At 39.7% G+C, this 22,444-nt stretch overlaps 1 protein-coding gene across 1 annotated transcript in view; it reads left to right on the top strand.

Moving 5' to 3' along the window:
* The window catches only part of nell2a (neural EGFL like 2a), a 79,414-nt gene that overhangs the window by 24,253 nt on the left and 32,717 nt on the right, over positions 1-22,444 (top strand). Inside the window, exons 11-13 of the mRNA XM_069695268.1 lie at positions 785-890; positions 1,939-2,067; positions 17,418-17,543. Of these exons, the coding sequence (XP_069551369.1) occupies positions 785-890; positions 1,939-2,067; positions 17,418-17,543 (361 nt within the window). The remainder of the gene's footprint in view (positions 1-784; positions 891-1,938; positions 2,068-17,417; positions 17,544-22,444) is intronic.

Genomic DNA, 22,444 nt, shown 5'->3' with positions numbered 1-22,444 from the left:
GACGGGGAGTGCTGTCAGTCAGCCCACCACTGCAGACTCCTGCAGACTTCCCCTGACAGATGCTTGTCACGCCTCTGATCTTCTGTCTGCCTGCCGGCTGCAGGAGGGGCACAAGTTTTGGGTGGTGGGTGACAAGAAGTGGATGCCGAGGCTTGTTTAGAAAGTTATTTGTGGACTTTAGGAGAATAAGTTTGTTGCACAATTTCAAGCGTACTCAACCGGTACAAGCCGAGGTCATGACTCCTCATAGGGCAGACATGTTTACAGAAGGGTTTAGGATTATCCTTTAGTAAAACATTTGTGTGCTAGAAATTGCTTTTGTCCAACTGTCTCTGGTGTTAATGAGTCTAAATTAGCACCAGTTGGAGGTACGTGGATGAGATCATTAGGGAGATCTGCCAAAGGCATGCAGGGGAAAAGAACCTCCTAATCAGGTTTTACACTGTGACTAAACACACATGCAGGGATAATCCAGAAGATTGATTCACTGTTTGTATAATAAAGATGCACCATGAATCATGGTGTAAATCGCTGAGGATAACAGGAGAGAAGAAGAGAGCTTTTTCTGTCTCCCTCCAGAAGTAGTTGGAAAATAAGTGTGATTGAACAATGAGTAATTTGTGTATAATGAACACACAGGGAGGAGAGAGAGTGGGATAGTGAAAGAGGAAACACAATAGATGAATAATTACCTTCATAATTACCTTCAGGCCCTTAGCAAATGAAGGTGGCCAGAGTTCACTGAAGAAGTAGCTCATGAGGATTTTGTCTTCGCCCTTCACAGGACAGGAACATGCATCGAGTGGTCCCCAGCGAGCCTTGTCCCGAGCTCAACTGCCCAGAGTCGGAGCAGATCACTCTGAGTGGCAGATGCTGTAAAGTCTGCAGAGGTAATGAGGAAACACCGTCCTATATCATTACCACTATCTAATATAACATTCATTTTTTTTATGGTGCAGCATGATTATTTATTTAAGTTATTAAATGATCATTTATTATGAGTTATAGATAACAGACAAGCATCTTTTCTGCAGTTTGTTCTTTAAAAAAAGTTTTCATATTGGTGTATGTCGGACAACATATACGGCATTATACCAATATATCTGTGATAAGCCTAGACAAGCTGACAAAATCGGCCTACCGATAAATCAGTGAGACTCTAGTATATACCTAGACAAATAGATAAAGGGAGATTAGCATTTGCAAGACATAATAAAAAGAAGACATGAACAATAACTAGTCAGTCAGTCAGTCAAGTAGTCAGAGGTGTCATTATTTATGATTTTATTTTAAAACACAAAAATCAACTTTGTTGTGATGTAGCGATTGTTTTGAAGCTTTTATTTTCCTGGAGTGTTAAAGAGAAAACACATCCAAGATTTCATAATTCAGATACTCAAAAACCTTTTACATGCAAAAAAACATCCATATTTCCACAACTCTTTTTGCAGTATGTACAGTATATATGCTCATTTTCATCATCATCCAGCAAGACATTAAAGCAGGGTTGTGTTCATTTTCATGGATTTTCTTTTGGAAAAATGTTTTAACCTGCAAGTTAAATGGGTAGGTTTTTCTTACTGTGCTGGGAAGCAAAGACGGAAATCAATCTAGTAACAGGAATAATACAAAGCAGATGTGAATTATTCGTATGATCCTTTAAATTTTACCTGCTCATTCAGGTATTTATACTTTTGGCGCAGCATATTCCAGCTTTTACTTTTTCACCTTTATGAAATCTGGTGTGAGAGAATTTGTAGGATATTACAGGCCATTTTCCCCTGACGTGCTGTCAGTGAAAGACACCACAGCGAGGTTACTCTGAGAAAAGGGTGTGATACTACGACACAACCTTTCCACTGGCTCTGTGTGCCCCCATCACTCCTCTCCTATTGTCTCCTCTGTGTCTCAACCTTTTCCTCACCATGCCTCCTGCAGGTCATGACTTCTGCTCAGAGGGCCACGGCTGCGTGGAGCACTCCGACTGTGTGAACCTGGAGGCAGGAGACTGCTGCGTTTGTAAGGATGGCTTCCGCCCATTGCGAGACGATAATGCCTACTGTGAAGGTACGGTACAGCTCTGAATAACAAATCCTGACTTTTGGCTGAAGTTTATGTGCCCTCCAAGAGAGGGCATGCATTTTTTTTTTGTAAATGCACCTGGTTGCATCAAATGAGGTCATTCAAGAAACTTGTGCTTTCAAGAGGACACAGACGTTTTAAATTAGTGTTATTTTTAAAGTGAAGAATTTACAGTGGACTGTTTGGTCTCAGGCTGATCTCATTCAATTATTTGAAATTATTTCCACATGTTTCTGTCATAAAACAATTACAGACAATTCGAAAAACATGTCGAATACTGATATGACTCAGTGGAAAATCAGGGACGTCCATATACATCAATCATTTTTTATTCATTCATTAGTATGGGGATACATGAGAATTATAGGTGATTCCTTTACATGTTTTCATATGTATGGTGTTTTCCCTCCTTTAGACATGCCCATATTATGCCCGTTAGGCAGTTTCTTTTACTCCTGCCGGGGTCATCTCACAGTCAGCGTAGATGTCACAGCTTATTTTCCAGCTTTCAGTAGAGTATTTACTGCTATTCATTCTCGAGCATTATAAAAGCAACATCCACAGACTTGCCTCAGGCCAGAGGTAGATAATCCAACACAATAAATCCAAGACGTTAGGTCAGGGATTCAAAATTAGAGCGGTATTTATTTTAGTAAAACTCTGAAATGAATGTCACAGCTGACATGATACCTAGAAAAAAAGAAAAGAACTTTATTTTAACTTTAGTGCATTGTTTATATTTTTGGGCTGTTTTTTTTTACAATTTTAATCAAAATATATTACATAAGAAATGGAAACACATACAACATAATTTGCTAAATAATGCAGACATCTTCTAAATAGCCATAAAAACAATGCTTTTATCATTTAATCCTTTTGTGACAGGAGACTGTAATCCTCTCATTATTTGTGTCCACAGCACGTAATGACTGCTTTTCAGAATGCATTTTGAGAGACTAATGTTTGTTTTTCTCAGTCAGTAGATTAATTTGTGATATTAAAACATACTGAGGGTCTTTATTTTTGCAAGTATTCAGGGTCACTCTGCTGGGTAGGCCATCTACAATCAGCGAGATCAGTCATTACTGATTGCACGCTAAGGGTCAGATGTCTCCTACCGTGATGCACTTTTAAGTCAAACACAGTATAATTATATCAGCACTGCTGTTTTATACAAACAGACAATGTTATCTTTGATTGCCTTTTGAATGTCCCACATTGTTACGCTACGCGATTGCAAAACATCTTCTCCACCTCATTGAGCAGGTCATTTCACGTTGATGGTAGAAACCTGCTCAAAGAGTTCAAACGTTCACACATGACATGGACGGTTCATCAGCTGAATTTCTCATCAGCCATATTGGCTGAATTTGACCAGATGCATCATTAAAAAATGATAACTTTATCATCTCCAATGCTATCCTGCAGTAAAAAATGCAGTAAACATGGTGTCATAACTGCCACCCCTGCGTATCTCTGGTATTAATGAGCAAACATGGCATCAAAGTAATTCAGATTCTTCTGCTTTTGACCCTGACAGCTGCCTTGTCAATATACTGCCTTCTTGATCTTCCCCTTTCATTGTGTGTGCGCGCAGTTTTAAAGCATCTGGTAGTGAGTGCAAGCCTTGGCCTATTTCGTTATCTACAGTCCACATACTCTCTATAATATATTTCCTGTCACCTTCATCAAGATGAGGCTCTCGCATCAATCAAGCAGCAGAGCTTTTTGTTACCGTAACCAGGGTTACGGGCTAAATGAAAGAGTAGTAGTTCACAGCTTCAGCAGATCTCACATTCATTTACAGATATGAGCAGTTGTCCAGGTAATTAGTCCATGGGAATCTGCATAATTACAGATACTATCTGACCCAAGTTAATGGGGAGTAATGCTGTGGGTTGTAGGTTGTAATCAAATGGCAAATGATGGTCTCATTCGCCATAACAGTGTCTAACTATGGTCTCCTTGAAAACAGTATTCAGACAATGGTGGAAAGTAATTAGCATTAACTCAAGACCAGTGCTAAAGTGCAGCTCTGAGATACTGGTATTTTTTTTCTTCTATTATTCTACTGTATGATGGTTTATACTTAATATTATACTGTATATTCCACTGCTTTCAGATGTTGTTCAGATATGTACAATGCCATTTATTTAACAGCTTTTCTAGTTAGTTTGCAGATCAGGACTTCTCATGCAAAACATCAAAATACAAGACATTATAAAACTACTCTACAGGTTATAAATCGTAAAAATAAATGCCACCTAAACCAACAACATGAAAATGCTGCATGTTTGTCAATCCGTCAGTAAGATTACCATTGAGGTTTTTACCGCAAGCAATTGTGAAATATGTAGGCTACCGGAGTTATTAAAGAGTCAGGCTAAAAAAATAAATAAATAAAAGAGTTAGTATAGTGACATGTTTACTGAGATCACAAAAATAGACTACCTGTTAATTTAGTCACATTGTGCTTCCTGTCAGGATGAAGCAAAGTATCACTTGTGTACAACACTTTAATAAATCCGCGAAACATACACGAGGTCCCCTGGAGTGAAGTCTTAAACAGAAGCTAACTAACACATTAACAGACTGCGGACATAGTGACTAACACAGCCAGCTAGCTCAGCAAAGAAAAAAAAAGTTTTTACTCAGTTACAAATCAATAACCATATACAAATGTAATGATACAGATGTAATAAAAGAATACCAGAGGCCACAATACAATGAGGCCATTTAGGGAGGGAGTAAATGATGTCTGTCAATATTTTCCCGGGCACAGATCCTATAAATGATGGATATAACAAAGTCAGCTGAAGAGATCATTTGGGTTTTTTGATGTGGGGTTGTAATTGTTGCCTATCCATAATCAGATTAACACTTGGGTCGGCATGTCCCAAGTTTTAAAAAGCAGCCAGCTATACCAGCAGAGAAGCTCATCAACCCATAGCTGCGGATTGTGTCGTCTAAAAAACAAATCAGTCTAAGCCTACATTTACTATATTTTCACAGCTTTTCCTTACCTTCAGTAAGCCTTTTCCGATGGGGAATTGAGCGTTTTACCCATAACATGTATATAAAAGTGGACGTAGCTTCTGGATCTCAAAACAACAAAAAAAGAGCCTTAAAAAGCAAAAGGGCCGATAGGGTTGGCTCCAAAAAGGCTCTTGCTCCAGAGACTCCCATTCATATTCTCTAATTAAATACAAAGTCAATACATTTTTTCTACAAATCACAATTATGTTGTTCACTAAAGTCACTCCTTATTCTTTTTTTCTGGCGGTCCATCTGAAAATCATTCCTCAATTAATATGCAATTAGGCCTCAAAAAGCTGTATGTTTGGAGGCGTGTCTGTTTGATTGACAGGGCTGCGGTGCAGTCATTTTCCGTTATACATGGCTGGGGCGTAGTTTCCTCGGGTTCCCAGTCAGATCGAATCAGATCCACCACTCGTTCTTTCCCAGCTCGTCCCCTAATATCGTCACTTCTGGCTCAAATACTGAAAGATTATAACAGCCAAAATCTGAACTCGAGACTTCACAGCAGCAGTTCACAAACCAATGTCACTGTTGGTTGCTGTCTGTCTCTTCAAAGCCACCTCACTCCCTTGACAAGAAAAAGTAATCTTACCTTCACAGAACAGGGGAGTTATTGGTGTATCGCAGTCTCGATTGGCTAGTTAGTTTGTGTTATTGTTTAGCTTTGGTTATAGTTCGTATCCAAACTAACATGTTAAAGCACCACTGGAAATAAAACCAAAACTAACCCTTTAAGCAGATACTGCTGTGTTTTATCATTAAACTAAAAGACTCTAAAAACCTGCTGGAACATAACATACAGGAAATGTTTTGTTTGCCGCTTGACTGCTTAATCTTTTATTGTTGTCTCATGTTTATATCCCGGCTCCTCAAACATTTTCAGCAGTTCACTGTTGTAGAAATAAGGACAGCGCAACCCATCTCGTTAGTGTGAAAGAACAAGCCAGGCAGACTTGTGTCTCCAACATCAACACTTCAGCCCCAGACTCTTCATCTCAAGAGCAGCCTGACTTTCGCTATGAAATTGGATGGCAATGTTTGTGTTGAGCTTTTGCATCAGAAACAGCGCAGACAAACCTGAAATTGACTCAGTTTGCTGATGGAGTTCTCTGAAAAGCAATTGATTTTTTTTCCGTCTGTCTCTGTAACTCACTTACTATATGATTGCATGTGTGTCCCGTGTGGAAAATGAACGAAGTCTTGCCAAAACATTGAGCTTCCTGCGGCTGAACATGTAACAGATGCACTATTTTGTGGCTGCAGGGAGATGTACAGAAATATGAGGGAAATCACCTGCTTTCAATTCTTGATGAGTCTCAGTACGGTAATGCCTGCAAGATGAGATGAGAAGTCCAAGTTACTGTGGAGGCAATTTTGTGTATTGGACACAGCAGGGAGATCATGAAGCAGAAAGAGATAGAGGCACACAACTAAAAGTAGGGCTTTATGTACACACACCCACACACACAGCATTTTTGGGAGTCTTTTCAAACGGTAAGACAAACATCACCAAAAGCAGAGACAGATACTAGCTCTTTAAAACATTCCTAGGTCAGAGATGGGCTCAAAATAGCCGATGAGATCACTTCAGTGTAAATTTTTCATAGAAACAGCAGTAGGGAAAACTCAGGGGGATACTAGCCCTGCCTTTGTGCAAGTCTGTGTGGGTGTGTGTGCAGGTGCATGTCTCTGTGTGTGTGTGTGTGTTTGAGCGCTGAGTTCCCGAACAGAAAACAAGCCTGGTTTTCTCTCCATCCTCTTCTCACGGCTAAAGGCTTATTTTGCTACATGTATGAGTGTGTTTAGGACAAAATTAGACAGAGGGGCGAGCAGTGGAGAAGTGACAGACTGTGTGATTGTCTCTAAATTGAACAATCAGTATAGTTCAACGTGTTGAGATAATACCATTATTCATCTCAGCATTGTAGAGGACTGCAGGCAGAGAGACATCTCCTATTGTTGTCTGGTTTTGAAATGCCCTACTTTAGAAATTCCCTGTCAGAATTGTTCGAAAAATAAGAGCTGCTTGAGTATTTTTTTTTTTTTTTTTTTTTTGTGGCATTCATATGGGAAATGGGAAATACAAAACGATATTCTCTTAAACTGAAGAAATAGAAAGAGACAAAGTATGCAACAGGATTTTATTTTGAGGCATAGCATATCCTGGAGAGTGTTATTTTAAGTGTTAGATAGTTCAATAACTAGACAACAGCATAAACATTAAGTGGTGTTTTTTTTTTCCAAACTGTCAGTAAACACTTACTGCTTGTGGCCATGAAGATATTTTTGGTTTTACTTGTCCAAGGCTTGAGATACCAGTCTATTAGATTTATGGAACCATACAATGCGAGAGACCCATTTACATTTGCAGTCCTCACAACACTGAAAATAGACATTTGAAGGATAAATCTGGCAATAGTTTGTATTTTGTGTCAACAAATTTCATGAAAAGACAAGACATGTTTGTCTCAACATTTTCTGACTATACAGCTTGTCTGTAGCACTCAGCCACAAGCCTGAATTAGTTCCTATTGCTGAAGTAAAGTTAAAAAAAAAAAAAAAAAATTGTCACAGAAAAGACGTTCCATGTAAAACAGAAAAAGACATAAAAGAAGTACTTTTCTAATACAAAGACGTTTAAACTCCAACAGGAGTGAATTGTACATTTGCTAGGGAGTATTTTATGCCAGTGATTGCTCACATCAGAAGGACGTGTATATGGGATTAACTTGAAATAAACCACAATGGTACAAGAGGGACACGTTGGCCGGAGCAGCAATGTGGCTCACTGATGTGTATTTAATAGTTTTTTTTAACAACAATGGGGATCTAATGGCATTGAGAAACAAGCAAGGCTTTGACTTCACAGGCAATACGTTGGTCGGATCACTTCAGTGTTTGTTTTTTCTTTTAATCGATTTCTTTCTTTTGGCAGTAAGAAAAACTGCAGACTTGCAGAAGAAAAAAACAGCAACATGTCTTGAACCAATGCTCCTCTTACTCTAGAAAAACATTATTTGGACACAACATGTACATTATATTTGTTTCTTGGGTGAACTGATCCTTTAAAGCACACATGCAGGATGCAGCATACATGAAAACGTGTCATAAACACATAAAGTAAGTCACACCTGTAACTTTGCAACAACGGATGAGACTAAACAGAAGAAAATTTACAAGCAAATTTGAACAAAAATAGCACAAGGTAGGTATATTAAAAGCTCATAAATCAACCAAAACAAGATCCAAAATTATACAGCTGATAGACAGAATTATGAGACATTATTGGACAGGGAAAGGTCATTAAATATAATCTTTTTTGTCCAATAACTGAAATATTTAGGTAATAATTGATAAAAAATTTTTTTTAAAAAAAGTCTTAACTGCTTGCACACAGTATGTGTTATATCACCTCCAAGCCATGACTGTGTGTGTGCGCAAAGTGTGTAAGTGTATCGCGTGTCTGCGCGGAGACCAATCCGATCGCTGCTGCTGTCTTTTAAATGTCACAAGGTGGCAGCAGGCTAATTGGCACCGACTGAAGAGCACGACCCGCTCGAAAACCCAATCACTTCTGGGATGAGCCCCGAGCCTCTGGGCTCCCCACCTGCCAGGGCCCTGACCCCCACACACTCAGATGAATCGTGCACACAGCGCAACATATACACATCCTGACTGGTTGTGTGTGTTTACCTCCGTGACCCTGCTGAAATGTCACAAACAGACAATCCCACCATCATCCAGACAGCCCCCTCCAGTGTAAATACCAGTACTTCAGCTCTGGTCGACCAGTATCCTTCAAATGCCACATGGGCGATTTGTGCTCTCTGCTCCTTTTCCAGATGGGATCGCATTTAAGTCATTTAATGCTTTTTACTCAGGTTTATTAATGTCAAATTTAAACACCCACCACTGATTCTGCAGTATAACCTTTGTGTCATCACTGAGTTGTCATGGGTAGAACCCCAACATAAGACCAAAGTACATTTGCTCATATACAGTTTACAAGTAGAGTTTGCAGGTACTTCTACTTCATGTAAACTTGCAATAACACGTTTTTTTTAGACACTTGAGGACAGGAAAAAAAAAAAAAATCACTGACATAAGATAATTTGATGTAAGTTGTATTGACTTTTAATGTGGGTTGAATCTATTTACTCACTTTTAGCTTAGTTTTTGGTCACCATCAACCAATGTCAGAAACATATGTCTCTTTAGCTGCTAAATGTTCCACGGTGTTCACCAGCTAGTCTCTGTGTCTTTCCACTGTTTGGTGCTAAGTAGGAAGCATATAGTGGGTTTGTAGAGCTTCTCCACTGACAGCAGCTACCTGCTGCATTAGAAACCTACATTATGAGAGCGGTGAGAGTGATCCAAAAAAGCAACATTTTAGGCTGGACAGCTACACAATATACTGAACCTTTACAAAAACTCTGTAAAGCTAAAGGTTGATAAAGATTCAGGTGATAATTCTCTATAGGTTATTTCCACATTATTGTCATGCTGTTATTTTATATATTATTGTAAAAGTATGGGTTACAGTCACTTCAAGTATTTAGTGTTTTTGATAATAATCCCTCTACTTTGATACAATTTAGAGAAAGATATTACTACACGATATTTTTATCGTGTACTATAAACTACACGAGGTTACTTTGCAAATATTTTTACTTGCAAAATATTCAATAATAGTACATAAAATAGTTCGAAGTAGCTCTGCCTTTACCACCTATTATGCAAAATACTATTTACATGCTTCGCTAATGATCCAACAGAACGATACACTATATAAAATGAATATTAACGTTCTGCATAATGACTACCTTTTATGTCGTGAAGTGGAGCTCTTTGATGGATGGGTAATCTCTCCTATCTATTTTCATTTTTCCCACCCAGTAGTAACTCAGTAAAGTTATGCATTTATTAAAAGTGAATTAATAACTCATTTCCATGAATATCTTATTCTAGATATAATCAGAAAAATAGTCAGTAAAGATTATGTAGATTTCTGTAGCTTGTAGCAAGGTTGCAAATAGTTGGCAACTCACTGTGCTTTACATTAAAATGCATACAGCAGCAAGGAGACAATACATCAAATACAAGAAAATGCAATTATAACAGTAGAAGAGAGAGCAAAATATGTGTTAACACACACTTCAGAACTAAGTGAGATCTTGTCCTCAGCCTTTCATAGAGCTCTGATTTCTATTTCTGCTCCTTGTTACTCATTGTTTAGACCTCTGGTCTGCAGGCTACAAATAGTCAGAGAGTGGCGATGAGTGATGGATGATGATGCTCCATCGATTGACGCGCGGTTGAAAACGTTTCCCAGATTAATGAGAGCCGTGATGGAGAGCAAAACCCCATTCATGCCCGCTGCACGTAAACAAGGTTGTTTTGTCCAGGAGATTCAGCAGGCTTCACATGAGTCATGCTAAATCGAAGAGTGTTAAATGCAAGTTTAATATGACATAAACACACACAAATACACACACACACACACACACACACACACACACACACACACACACACACACACACACACACACACACACACACACACACACACACACACACACACACACACACACACACACACACACTTCAAACGCCAGTAGCTGTTTAAAATGATGGAGTCTCAAGTGTTGTTGAATTGGATGAAACTTGGAACTCATGGAAATTGTCGAATATAGAGGATTGTAAAGATTGTGTGCACACACTGACAAGAAAAAATACAATAGCACAGATTCACACACCTTGTTGCAATTCTCCCAGCAATCACAGACTCCCCCCCCTCTCTATCTTTTCCTTATTTGATGTGCATTGTTCTAAGTCAGGTAACTGGCTTCTAAGTGTTTACAGTGATTGATCACAGTGTGAATGTGTGGTATTTAGACAACGCCTGCACTCTCAGAATGATTTTTTACTCTTGTTTCCTCCTAATGGAATTCTTTCCACTCAGTCATCTTAATTGGCTCCCGCTCCTTCCCAAATTGACAGTGACGTTTTGCATATTTGTTCTGGGTCTTTTTGGGCCTGTTTATTTAGGATTGATTGTCCAATTTGGCAAGTTGAAAAGACACTGAGAAGAGCTTTCTGTTTATATGTAGTTCGTGTTTAGGTAAAAGAATCTATGAGACGCTTTGTTCCATTTCAAACAAACTAATTTGACTGATTTATTTTCTCATTCTGAATTCTTTGAAGGCAGATAAAAAAAAAGAAAATCCCTAAAGATTGCAACATTTGACGAGCAAACATATTTAAAAGCACCCAACACCTTTGTCATTCAGCAATTTTCATCTGATTGAAAGAAAGTAGAGTGTATTTAAAGTAATTTAGCTTCTTTAGTCTTTTCCAGACACAGCTGGAAGCATCAAAAAAGGCTCAAGCCCTCAGAAAATGGAATAAAAGGAAAGGTTGTACCTGAGCTGTGAACAAAATGATCAATTTATAGACATCGCTTTTGGCACCGTAATTGATTAATTAACTAATTTAAAACTAAACAGTGGGTGTAATGCTAATTAAAATGTTTTATTTGAAATTAATAAATTGCACTTTATGCACTATGATCTTTTAATAATTACAAGTGTGTTAAAGGAATAGTTAAATAAAATGTGTCCATTAAATGTGTCACTAAGTTATCTTAACTTACTCTAAGTTATCTTAACTTACACTAAGTTATCTTAACTTAGCATAAAGACTGCAAACAGGTCCACACATCCCACACGCCAGCTATATAACTCAGTAATTGATCCACAAATACCCCCCTAAACTGAAAAACACACCCTGTGACATCATCTGACTCCATTCTCCACCCATGAGGAACCAAGGCCAACAGTAGAGATAATTTGCTGAGTGGGACAGTGTTTGGCCAGCAGGGACGGCTCTTTGTCTCTCTTCTCTGCTATATCTGGGCATGAGGGAACTGGCTACTGAGGAATATCAGACAATGTTTTGGCAAGCCTGGTCCTGCCGCCATTTATTCAAAACCATCTGCTTGAGTAAGTGAGCTGGTTCGGGAAGGGATAGGATAGGAAGGGATAGATGAGAAAAAAAAGACAGAAAGAAAAAGAGATAAAGAGAGAGAGAGAGGCTGCTGGTGGAATGGCACAGATTCGGGTGTCTTTGTGGGACGTCCAAAGGCAATGGCAGTGTTATCTCCCTACTCCCAGACCTTGGCGCACTGCAGTATGAGACGCAGATAGTGAGGATGGTCCCTATTAGAAACTCCATGCCCTGCGAGCGGGGAGGGATAAGCTGCTGTTTCCTATTTACATAGTTGCAGGATCACTTGAATGGGCAACAGTGGGAATATTGAAATGTCAACGCAACAAAACTTGGTGAGAGCATATGTAGTATTACTCTGTATTTGAATTCATGGAGGTTGTGGCACAAAGGCAGTTTTGGCCGACATCAGAGTCATCAATAATCTTTCATTAACATTTCAGTATAATTATTATTATTATTTTTAAATATTTTTTGTCATGATTTTATTGACAAACTTAGCACTGGTACATACACCAAGTTCAAGATGAGTCATCAAATATATTTTAATGTTTTAAATAAATTTGATTTTTTTTTTAACATGTTTTTCCACATTTATCTCACAATAAGAGATAAATTATTGGATAAAAACACAGGTGTAAAAAAACAAAAACATGTTGCACAAATGGTACTGCTACCTGGCAGTGCAAAGATAAATAGAACAGGCCCTGTTGCCACTGATGACAGATATATTACTTATATTACTTACAATATTACATAGCTTACATTCCTTTCTTTTAATAAATGATAATAAGAGAACTGCACATATTTTTTTATTCTGGTCTGATAGAAGGAACTAAAAAAATGTCCATCGTTATGCACAAAGAAGCATGTTTTTTGTCCAAATAATGCAACACTACTCATTCTCCCCAGATATCACTATGATTGATTCAGGTCTTATGCGGGAATGTAAAAAGGTGAGAACAAAAAGGAAGACATTCTGTAGACATCCATTGTTGTGTGGCAACAGATTGACCCCGACCACTTTATTCAGCAATAAAGGCCGCTGCTGACTCGTGGCCAGCCAAGCCACTTTGCTAGACGCATCACGTGTGTCAGTGTGACAGGCCAATCAAGAAAATAGAGTGCATTAATGGAGATGGAGATGGTTGCTCTCCCCCACACGTTCGTGCTGCGCCCCTCATGATCTCACCTCCTAACATATTGTTTTAACAAACGTAACTGCTGTCACCAGGGGCGGGATGGATGATTGTACTTAATAGGCTCTAAATCAAAGCCGCACCACGGATGACCAATCAGAGAGCGGGAAAGCTGTCACCCAAGATCTCTGCTCAAGGTTACCACTGCGGACAGACTGAATTTGTTCTCCTACTTCGTTTCAGCGACGGTTAATATCTTTTGCTGCTTTCTCTTCTGTTTCTCTGTCATTTAAATCTCCTTCTATCGCAGTTGTTCACTCTTCCATACTCTCCACACTTTTACTTCACACTGACTTTCTCATTCTATATCTTTCTATGTTTCTATCCACAAGTTTGCCTGCCCTTTTCTCCTCACCACCCTCTGTATATCTCTCACTTCACAATCTCAGTCAGTCACTCTCTCTCCATCTGTCTATCTCTACGGTATAGCTTGTTGTGATTCTGTTTTTGTCTCTAATCCAGTTCTTCTACTTACCTGCACTGCTGTCTGTCCTTCACTCTAAATGTGTTCTTCCTACTCCCTCCATATCGTTCTGTTTTTCTCTCTTTCAAAGCTAGTAAGGGTTTTAATTGGCCCCCATTCATTTAGTGAAGGACACATGTACTTCCATAGGTAGTGTGCGATTGTCTGCCTGCCTCATTTATCGGTGAAGCTTCTGAATAGCTGGAGGCAGCAAGTATTGATGGAACTGTGAAAGCAAGACGACCAAGGAAATGTGAATGCTGCAGTTGTAGGCAGGTGTTGAGCTCTTAGCTTGTGGGGTGGTGGGCGGTTCTCTACCCAAGGACATGGAAGCTGAGTGAATGCCAATGCAAATCCATTGAAATTCAATTTCAAGTGCTCTTCGCAAAAGCATTTGGCACAGAACATAGTCAGGGGTGAATGTCCTCTTGTGCTCTTACAGACACTGAATACAGTGAATGAATAATAAATTGGTAATGTCAAGGATTATGGAACTTGTCTTTCAAAAAGTGCCTACATTTGACCCGTACTATCAATACGAATGAAGCAGTGGGGTGTATTACACGGCTCGGTTTGTTCAGTTTGACTTGTATTTGCATTGAGTTGCATTTTATTGCATCACATTATCAAGATTATTTTGTTTACCCTGGCAGTGTTGTGCATCTTCAGTCTGAAGGTTTGGCATGCAGTTTAGAACCCAGGAATAGCTGTTGCTAGGGCAACAGCTAATATGGATCCAAATATGGAATCATGAGAGTGAGAAGGAAAAACAAAGGACGATCTAATAAATTATATTCTTAAAGCTGCACTAACCAAGTTTTAATTACTGTGATGCAGAAAGCATCCGAAACAAGCTCACTGAAACACAGCCCCGACACAGCATTGGCTTATAAAGTTGTTATGGTAACACGTTAGCAAATAAGTACTGTATGTATGTACAAACAATTGACTTATACAAGCTAAGCTATTTTATTTAAAAATAAAAAAAAAAAAAAAAATCCCTAAATGTGTCACAGATACTGGTTTGTGCATTTCTCCGTCTTATAAAAAAGGGCGTCACGGTGGTGCAGTGATTAGCACTGTCGCCTCACAGCAAAAAGGTTCCGGGTTCAAATCCGGTCCTGGGCCTTTCTGTGCGGAGTTTGCATGTTCTCCCTGTGCTTGCGTGGGTTCTCTCCGGGTTCTCCGGCTTCCTCCCATCACCCAAAAACATGCACCTCAGGTCAGGTTACCTGGCGCCGCGCAAGTGGCAGCCTGTTGCAGCAGCTCCCCCCTGAGAGCCCCCCTGCTGTAGTGAAGAAATTTCCCCTCGGGATTAATAGAGTGAAATAAAATAAAATAAAAAGAGATTAAAAAAAGGGGACGCTATCTTGTTACATAGCCAGCTGGCTATGTAGCTACATTCATGAAAAATATCAACAGAAAACCAGCCGTACAAGCCAACGTGCAGAAATAATTGCTCTTCAATCGCATATTTCATTGATCAACGTGAAAAGTATTAAACGCTCTTAGCAGCGGCTTGCTGCAGTTTCAGTGGCAACAGAAATGGATGATAGCGGGACAGAGATGTCACTCTCTACTTACTGCTGAATGAATGAAGTGAACAGCAATTCAGTCCAACTATCATGATGCCTGTCCATTCCATTTTTTAGCTCAATTGCCAAAGTCCAGAAAATTGCAGCATTTATCTTGTTGTGTTTGACTTTCTTCACATTTCTGCTGTTTTGTGTTAGGCTGGTAGAGTGCACCCTTCCTGAGCTCCTGAACTTGTTAGCTGGAAATGGCTGCCTTTTTTATGTAATGAGCTGGAAAAATAACCACAACAGTAAACTAAAAGCACCTACATGTGCACACTGAGTTTAAGAGCCGTTTGTTGATTCTCAGTGGGTCTGGTACTACTAACAATTTTCACATTGCACAGCATGTCCACTCTGCCATTCTAAATTTTCCTGGCTAATCTTCCTGTTCCAAAGATAAAGTTGGGTATAGATATGCGGGGTTATTATGACAGGGCAATAAAATCAATGTATCAATCGAAAAGGTACATTTTATTGACGCCAAACAGGGAAAATCAAGGAAAAGATAGCTGTTGCAAGCTGAAATCACACCATGAAGCTAGTGAATGCAGAGCAGGCCCTTTAACCACCTGATGTTAAAGGGTGTTATCCCACCAAATGTGTGGAAGTTATAACCTTTATTTTTTAACTGAGCCCAGAGAGAAAGAAATATATAGCCAGACAAACAGTAATAAAAACACATCATTCGATCTGGAATCAAAAGTCGGCAAGTAGGACGGAACATTCCATTTTTAAAATCCTCTATAATGTAGTATTAAACAGTCCTGAGATAATCTGGTGGGCAGTAGTTTTAAATCTGAGAACTAATATACTGTGGTAGCTTTTGCAGGTGACCTTTATGAATAGAAATTATAGTGTTGTTCTCTTCTTGTTGCCTACTTTTTCATACAGCATACAGTGATGAGTATGACATTTATCTCCTGTAATGAAATGCGAAGCACAATGATGAACTGCATCAAGGTGTTCAAGGAAGAGCAAGCAGCATGAGAATGAAGGCTATTGCCACAGTCGAGCACAGACACCATGTTTGTCTAAACAGTCCTGTTTCTGTCCCTAAGACTGAAAGAGGATTCACTTTTTGTATGTCCCATTGGAGGGAAGAGGATACATTATGTAAAATTATATATGGAAATTCTGTACAGACAAGTCATACATTAAGAGAAACATTCAGGGACTTAGACACCTATGGTATACTGACACAGGTGCTTTCACTTATTTTGCGTGATTGGACCTTTGAAGAGCCGGAGCTTGATGACATCACCTTCACTCTCTTGTTGCACTTGTTAGTATAGGACAATATCATAGTTTTTTGTACACATTCTTATTTGATGACCTCATGTACTGCCCAACTGAGAATAGATTTAATCAGCCAGAATCAGCGAAAATACCTGTCTTTGTGTGCACAGTCATTTAAATGAACTTCTCCGGTGGAATAATCCTGACTCTCCAGCATCTATTTACAGCATCTAAAATGTAAAGTAAGCTCACAGCACCGAGATGAGCCGAATGACCAGAAGCATCTAAGCCATAATATTGAGTGCTTTACTTTTAATAGATTGAAAATCGAGTGGTGCAAGCTTAAGTGCTTCAGTGCCCACCTCTCATGGACCTTCGGCATTTCGACCTCTGCCTCTCACTGATGAAGACAAATGACCCTTTCTGTTCAGGAGCCTTTGGGAGTCTTGTGTGGCGAGAACCAACAAGAACAAACTGCACAAAGTGGTTGGGGGAAACACCCAAAATATGCCACAATATAACACTGGGGATCACCATAACAGTGCTGTGAAGGTGCCTCCTTGATGTGAAGACCCAAACAGAACAACAGAGTTCTTTCAGCAAGTGACAGTATGTTTATGTTTATGTGACAAAACTCCCTTCGGACTGTAGTAACAATTGGATAGATAGGTCAACAATACATCAACCCTCAAAGTGGAACAATCACCAATTTTGTTTCCTGTGTGCAGCTGGCCGTCATTTTTTGTCAATTGACACAATACTCTGTGACAGCAATCCACGTCTCACCTTGCTTTGTTCTCTCTTCCCTCTCTTCAGATATTGATGAGTGCGCTGAAGGGAAGCACTACTGCAGGGAGAACACCATGTGCGTTAACACCCCTGGTTCCTTTATGTGCATCTGCCACACAGGCTACATCAGGATCGATGACTATTCCTGCACAGGTGAGCTCCTCCGCTGGCCTTTTGACAGGCTGGAATCAAGTAGAGACTATAGGCTCTGTTCATATCCTGAATCCACGAGCGTCCGCTTCAAGTAGTACACATGAGGATGTTTTGTTGTTGTTGTATGGACGTGGAGACCTTTATACATACAGAAGATTAGTGCCAGCTAGAGGTAATTCAATTTGAGTCTTTAGTCATACACTGAATGATGGTATTTGGTTTCATAACGATAAATTCTTCAGCCAAGAGACACAGAGACTCCTGCAGACACAGAGAGGAAGAGGCAGCCAGACATGCGGATATAAACATTGTGAGTTATCAACATCGGAGTGCTGTGTGAGACAGAATAAGGAAGCTGTGTAATAGAAAATCATGTTATGACAGGGAGACAGAGTTATCAAGCAATACCTGCAAAAACACGTTGTAAGCCGACCCCATGTGCTACACCTCCTCTCCCCGTTTGCTCTCATAACCCAGACGGCACCTGGTTAGACACACTCGTCTGTGAATCTGTCACCCTATAATTATACACGGCCCGTTCATTTGATGTGTAGGTATAAATGTCAGAGTTTTGATTTGCTTCTATTGGTTTTGCTCTTATTAGTAGCCCCATATTAAAATGGAATACATACATTGACAAATCAATACCAGCCTTTCTACTTGATACTGTGATTCAGCACGAGCTAAGAGCGGAGGAAACTCTGAACACTGATAGAAAGTGTTGCATCAATGTTGGATTGCGTCTGCTTTGTGTAGATTACAAAGCATATCTAACTCCTGGTTTGTCGAAATTACATAGATTTATCCTACAAGAAGATTTTGAATCTCTTAACTCTGTTACATTGTGAGACAAATCAGTTGTCTGCTATTTAACATATTTATAACTCCAAACTTTTTAAAAGTTGTTTAAACTTAACTTTGAAAAAAAAAAAAGATTAACTTCAGGCCTCTTTAGAAATGTCAAAGTGTCTGTGGACTCTCTGCCATGTTTGTGTTTAGTTGTGTGTGTGTGTGTGTGTACAGTCTTCATATGGTGTGCGAATGTACTCCGTGTGTGTGTGATGAGGAGAAGGGAAGACACTGAGAACCTGAGAAACAGCGAGACTGTGAGTGGAGGCGGCAAACCCATTTGTTCTTGATCAAAGTTGAAAACAAAGTCAATTTCAAAAGCAAACCAAATCAATCCAAGAAGATTGTGCGGATTATCCACAGTCTTTGTTCTCTGTCTATGTTGTGGATGATTGTGGTTGTAGCACTGCCTGGTCCTAACGGCTTCTGCCACTCTATTTTTACGCATTGTTATATAGAATAGCAATAAATCCGTGTTACATCATGTCGTTTGATCAGTCAGTGTCCAAACAAAGAGCACAAGTAATATTTACCTTTTGAAGGAATGGATATGTTTTAAACAAATAACATCCATATACTGATGGAAGGAGAAATAAAGTAATCTTATGGCAGCTCTTTCGGAATGGACAACCCACAGCGCAGCACAGGCACAAGTGATTGTTTCTTTTATGTTGGGTATTTCTGCTCACATCAGAGATGAGAAGAAATACGAGACTCGCAGATTGAAAGCATTAAGATTGGGGTTCATACTTGACATCTGAGCACACAAGCAATGGAGGTTCCCTCCATAATTATGCATATTGTAAACTCAGCTGAAAATCATATGGTTCTTGGTCATTTTTCAGGATCTGAATCTTCTTGTGAAATTTAAATATCCCGCTTTTTACACTTTTCTGGTGTGTTTGCTTTTGTCTCCTGATTTCCTACTTTTATTTATAATTTTTTTGCAGTCTTGAAACCCATCAGAATATATTTTGGTGGTTTTAAGTACCAAAAACTATCAGTGTAGTAACCCCGCCCCCTTAAACTTTTTCTGGAGCTCCACTAAGGACAGGCTGTTTTGTGTCTACATCTTTAAGGCGCATACCCTCTTATCTTATTGGCAGACTCTTTTTTGAGTGGCACATCCAGGCCAACCACAAGTTTTCTTTCATCTTGTAGCATGCTAGCTCTGCAACAGAATGACTACTCTTTATTTTTTCCTGCATAAAATGTCACAGTGGGCCGTGCTGAGGGTGGACATATGACATGAGTGTGAGTTTATGACATCACAAACCTCAAAACGTGAGATCAAAACGCCTCATCCCAAACAGCACAAATGCTGAATACATGTGCATTTCTGCATGTGTTTTGACAGTTTCACAGTATTTACACTCCTGGCTGCTTTATAATCCCCATCAAAACAAACAAATCTGAATGTATTCAATACAGGACCTTTAAGTTTGAGGAAATGCAATTTTACAAAGTTCTAGTCGTAAGACGGTGTGAACGATTTCTTGTTTCACTCACGGTCAAAACTTGAGGGAATCTTTAAGCTCAACAGAAAAATTGATATCATTTTTATCTGGCTATATAGTCATATAAACTGGTATGAAGTAGGAATTTATTTCATTTCCATATCGTCATGCCAGAGCCCTTGTAAAGCTATTGAATAAATAATAAATGTATAGACAGGGATTTAATGAGAACGAGGTGGGAAGGACAAAGAAGTGAAGAAATTCTACAATGTCAAAGATTTATTTTAATGTCAGGAGTGAAGGATGCTGCAGGAAAAACTGAAAGACTTAAAGGATTGTAAGGTTACCCGTGCGTCTATTTAAAATTATGGCTTTTTTATAATGCCGAACGCAGGTCCACACATTGAGTAAAGTACCAAGAGTCAGTAATCCTCCCATGATGTAATGTCCCTGTCCTTCACCCAGAACGACACAATGTCATTGCTCAGTGACGAGCAGATCTGCTTCATTTCTCAGCAGTTGTTTGCAGTTTGTGAAACACGACGCTAAGTAGCTCCCCGTGTGTATCATCTCTGAAGAGGTGGCAACATGCTGCATTTCCTCTGTGCCTATAATTAAAAAAGCAATTTGCACCAATGCAAACTAACTCAGCGGCAGCATAGCAAAGGCTATGGCTGCCGCCCGCCCTCTACGCCAGAGGATTCAGGCCTGCAGCCTTCCTGCTGTGCCATTGCAGCTTGAATTAAAGCCGTGAGACTCAGAAACACAACAAGCACCCTTTGAAAACTCCCATTTCCTGCTCCATCTGCCTCCCCTGCAGACTTTTCCCCTTCCCTTGTCAATGGAAATCAGGGAATAACAGAGCAAAGTCAAGGATTTGTGACTTTGTGTCTTTTTATGAACAGGCTTCTGAAAAGCGTAAACAAGTTAGAATTAAGATCGAGGAATAGCTTTTTAGGGTCGTAACAAATGCACATTCATCTCTTTTCTTGTGTTCTTGTGATTTATTTAGGGAACGTAACCTCCTTGCTTACTCAGTTCTTTTCTATATTATCTTTAGACATCCACTGTACCTTATGTGATCTCATTCACACGCTGTGTTTTTTTTCTAGTCTTCTGAGCCGTGGGCAAGTTTTATTGTTTTACTCATTTGTCTTTCTTCCACCGTGTGCTCATTCCCCAGATTCACAATGAAGATTAATACCCCCAAACCCAGTAGATTAAATTGTGTCACTATATTTTATGTAGTTCCCTATTAAAATGCCTTCAAGTCACTGTAGTGGAATATACAGCACTGCATCTCCTTATAAAAGTCAATTTATGTGATTAAACCAAGGCTTATGCAAAGGCTTGATATAATGACTTTTCCTCTGCTTCAGTCAAATTACCGTCGTGATCTCCCCGCTGAGTTATTGAAGTATGATCTCCCACACATCCACCATCACAGCTCTCTGTGCTTGATACTGAACGCAGTCACTACTATAGCAACATCTCGCCTCTTCGACAATATTAGAAAGCGGAATTATCAGGCAAAATGGGTGTCAGCAATGATATTCACTGACCTTAAATGAAAACGAAAACAACACCAGGGTGCTTCTGCTAATATATGCCTATATTCTGGGTTTAGTGTCACCTCTATGGTCTTGGTGGCTGTATTTGACAGTGAAAATAGGAAGATGCTAAGCTGCTAGCCGCAGGAATCTACTGCTTATTACCAGCAATAGAACATCTGCTTGTCTTTAAAAAGGGTCCGAAGGGAATGATTATTCCTCTACGTTGCCCACAGATAAAATATCACAGCTGTGGACGGAAACATTAAATCCCGCCCCGCTTCGGTACTATTGACATTGTACATTTGCATGATATACGAGCGTCTTTATCATCAGCAATGGCTTTCACCAATTACCGAATCGTCAACTCAGCAGAAACAATGGTCCCGGTATTGATAGCCATATTTCCACATGCAGTGTTGCACGTGTACCAGTTGGTCTAGTAAAGAGGATTAAGTTGACCCTAGCTCATTTCATGGCTCAGTGTTTATGTGCAGAATAGTGTATTAAAGGACTGATCCGCAGATTTAAGCCTGGGAGAAACAGCATGGATCCCTGGTTTTATTTCCCTTCAGCTGGTCAGGGGGTTAGCAAGCTCAGACAGAAGTCAGTATTTTACAGCAAGACCACCTGCAGTGGGGGATGTGGCAAGTTCAGATCCCAGCTGGTGGCAGAATAAAACATGTGGACGTCATGTACTTGTTTAAATGAAATATGTACAACCAAATGTCCCGACACAGCCTCAGCTGTGGAGCTGGTGGAGCCTTCAGTAAAAGAAACAGACTCAACTTTCCTTTGCCCCTGTCTTTGACTGGCACTATATCCTTGATCTTGAAGGTCGAGACCCCTCCTCTTTCTTCCCTTCTACTTTTCGTTTTTTCCCCAAAGTGCCTGAGGTGCTTCTCGCTCTGTGAGATTAGCAGCTAATCCATGAAAGGTAGCGGATTGGTTGTGCTCTCCGTTTGAATGTTATTAAAGAAGGCTGTCCTCAGGTGTGTGTGTGTGTGTGTGTGTGTGTGTGTGTGTGTGTGTGTGTGTGTGTGTG

The sequence above is a fragment of the Brachyistius frenatus genome, unplaced genomic scaffold, assembly GCF_029030835.1.
Source record: "Brachyistius frenatus isolate BFR_SWC_R1_liver_20210118 unplaced genomic scaffold, ASM2903083v1 Contig_19, whole genome shotgun sequence".
Taxonomy (NCBI): Eukaryota; Metazoa; Chordata; class Actinopteri; family Embiotocidae; genus Brachyistius; species Brachyistius frenatus.
Note: the sequence above shows the minus strand (reverse complement) of the source record. Positions and strands in the feature narration are given on the sequence as shown.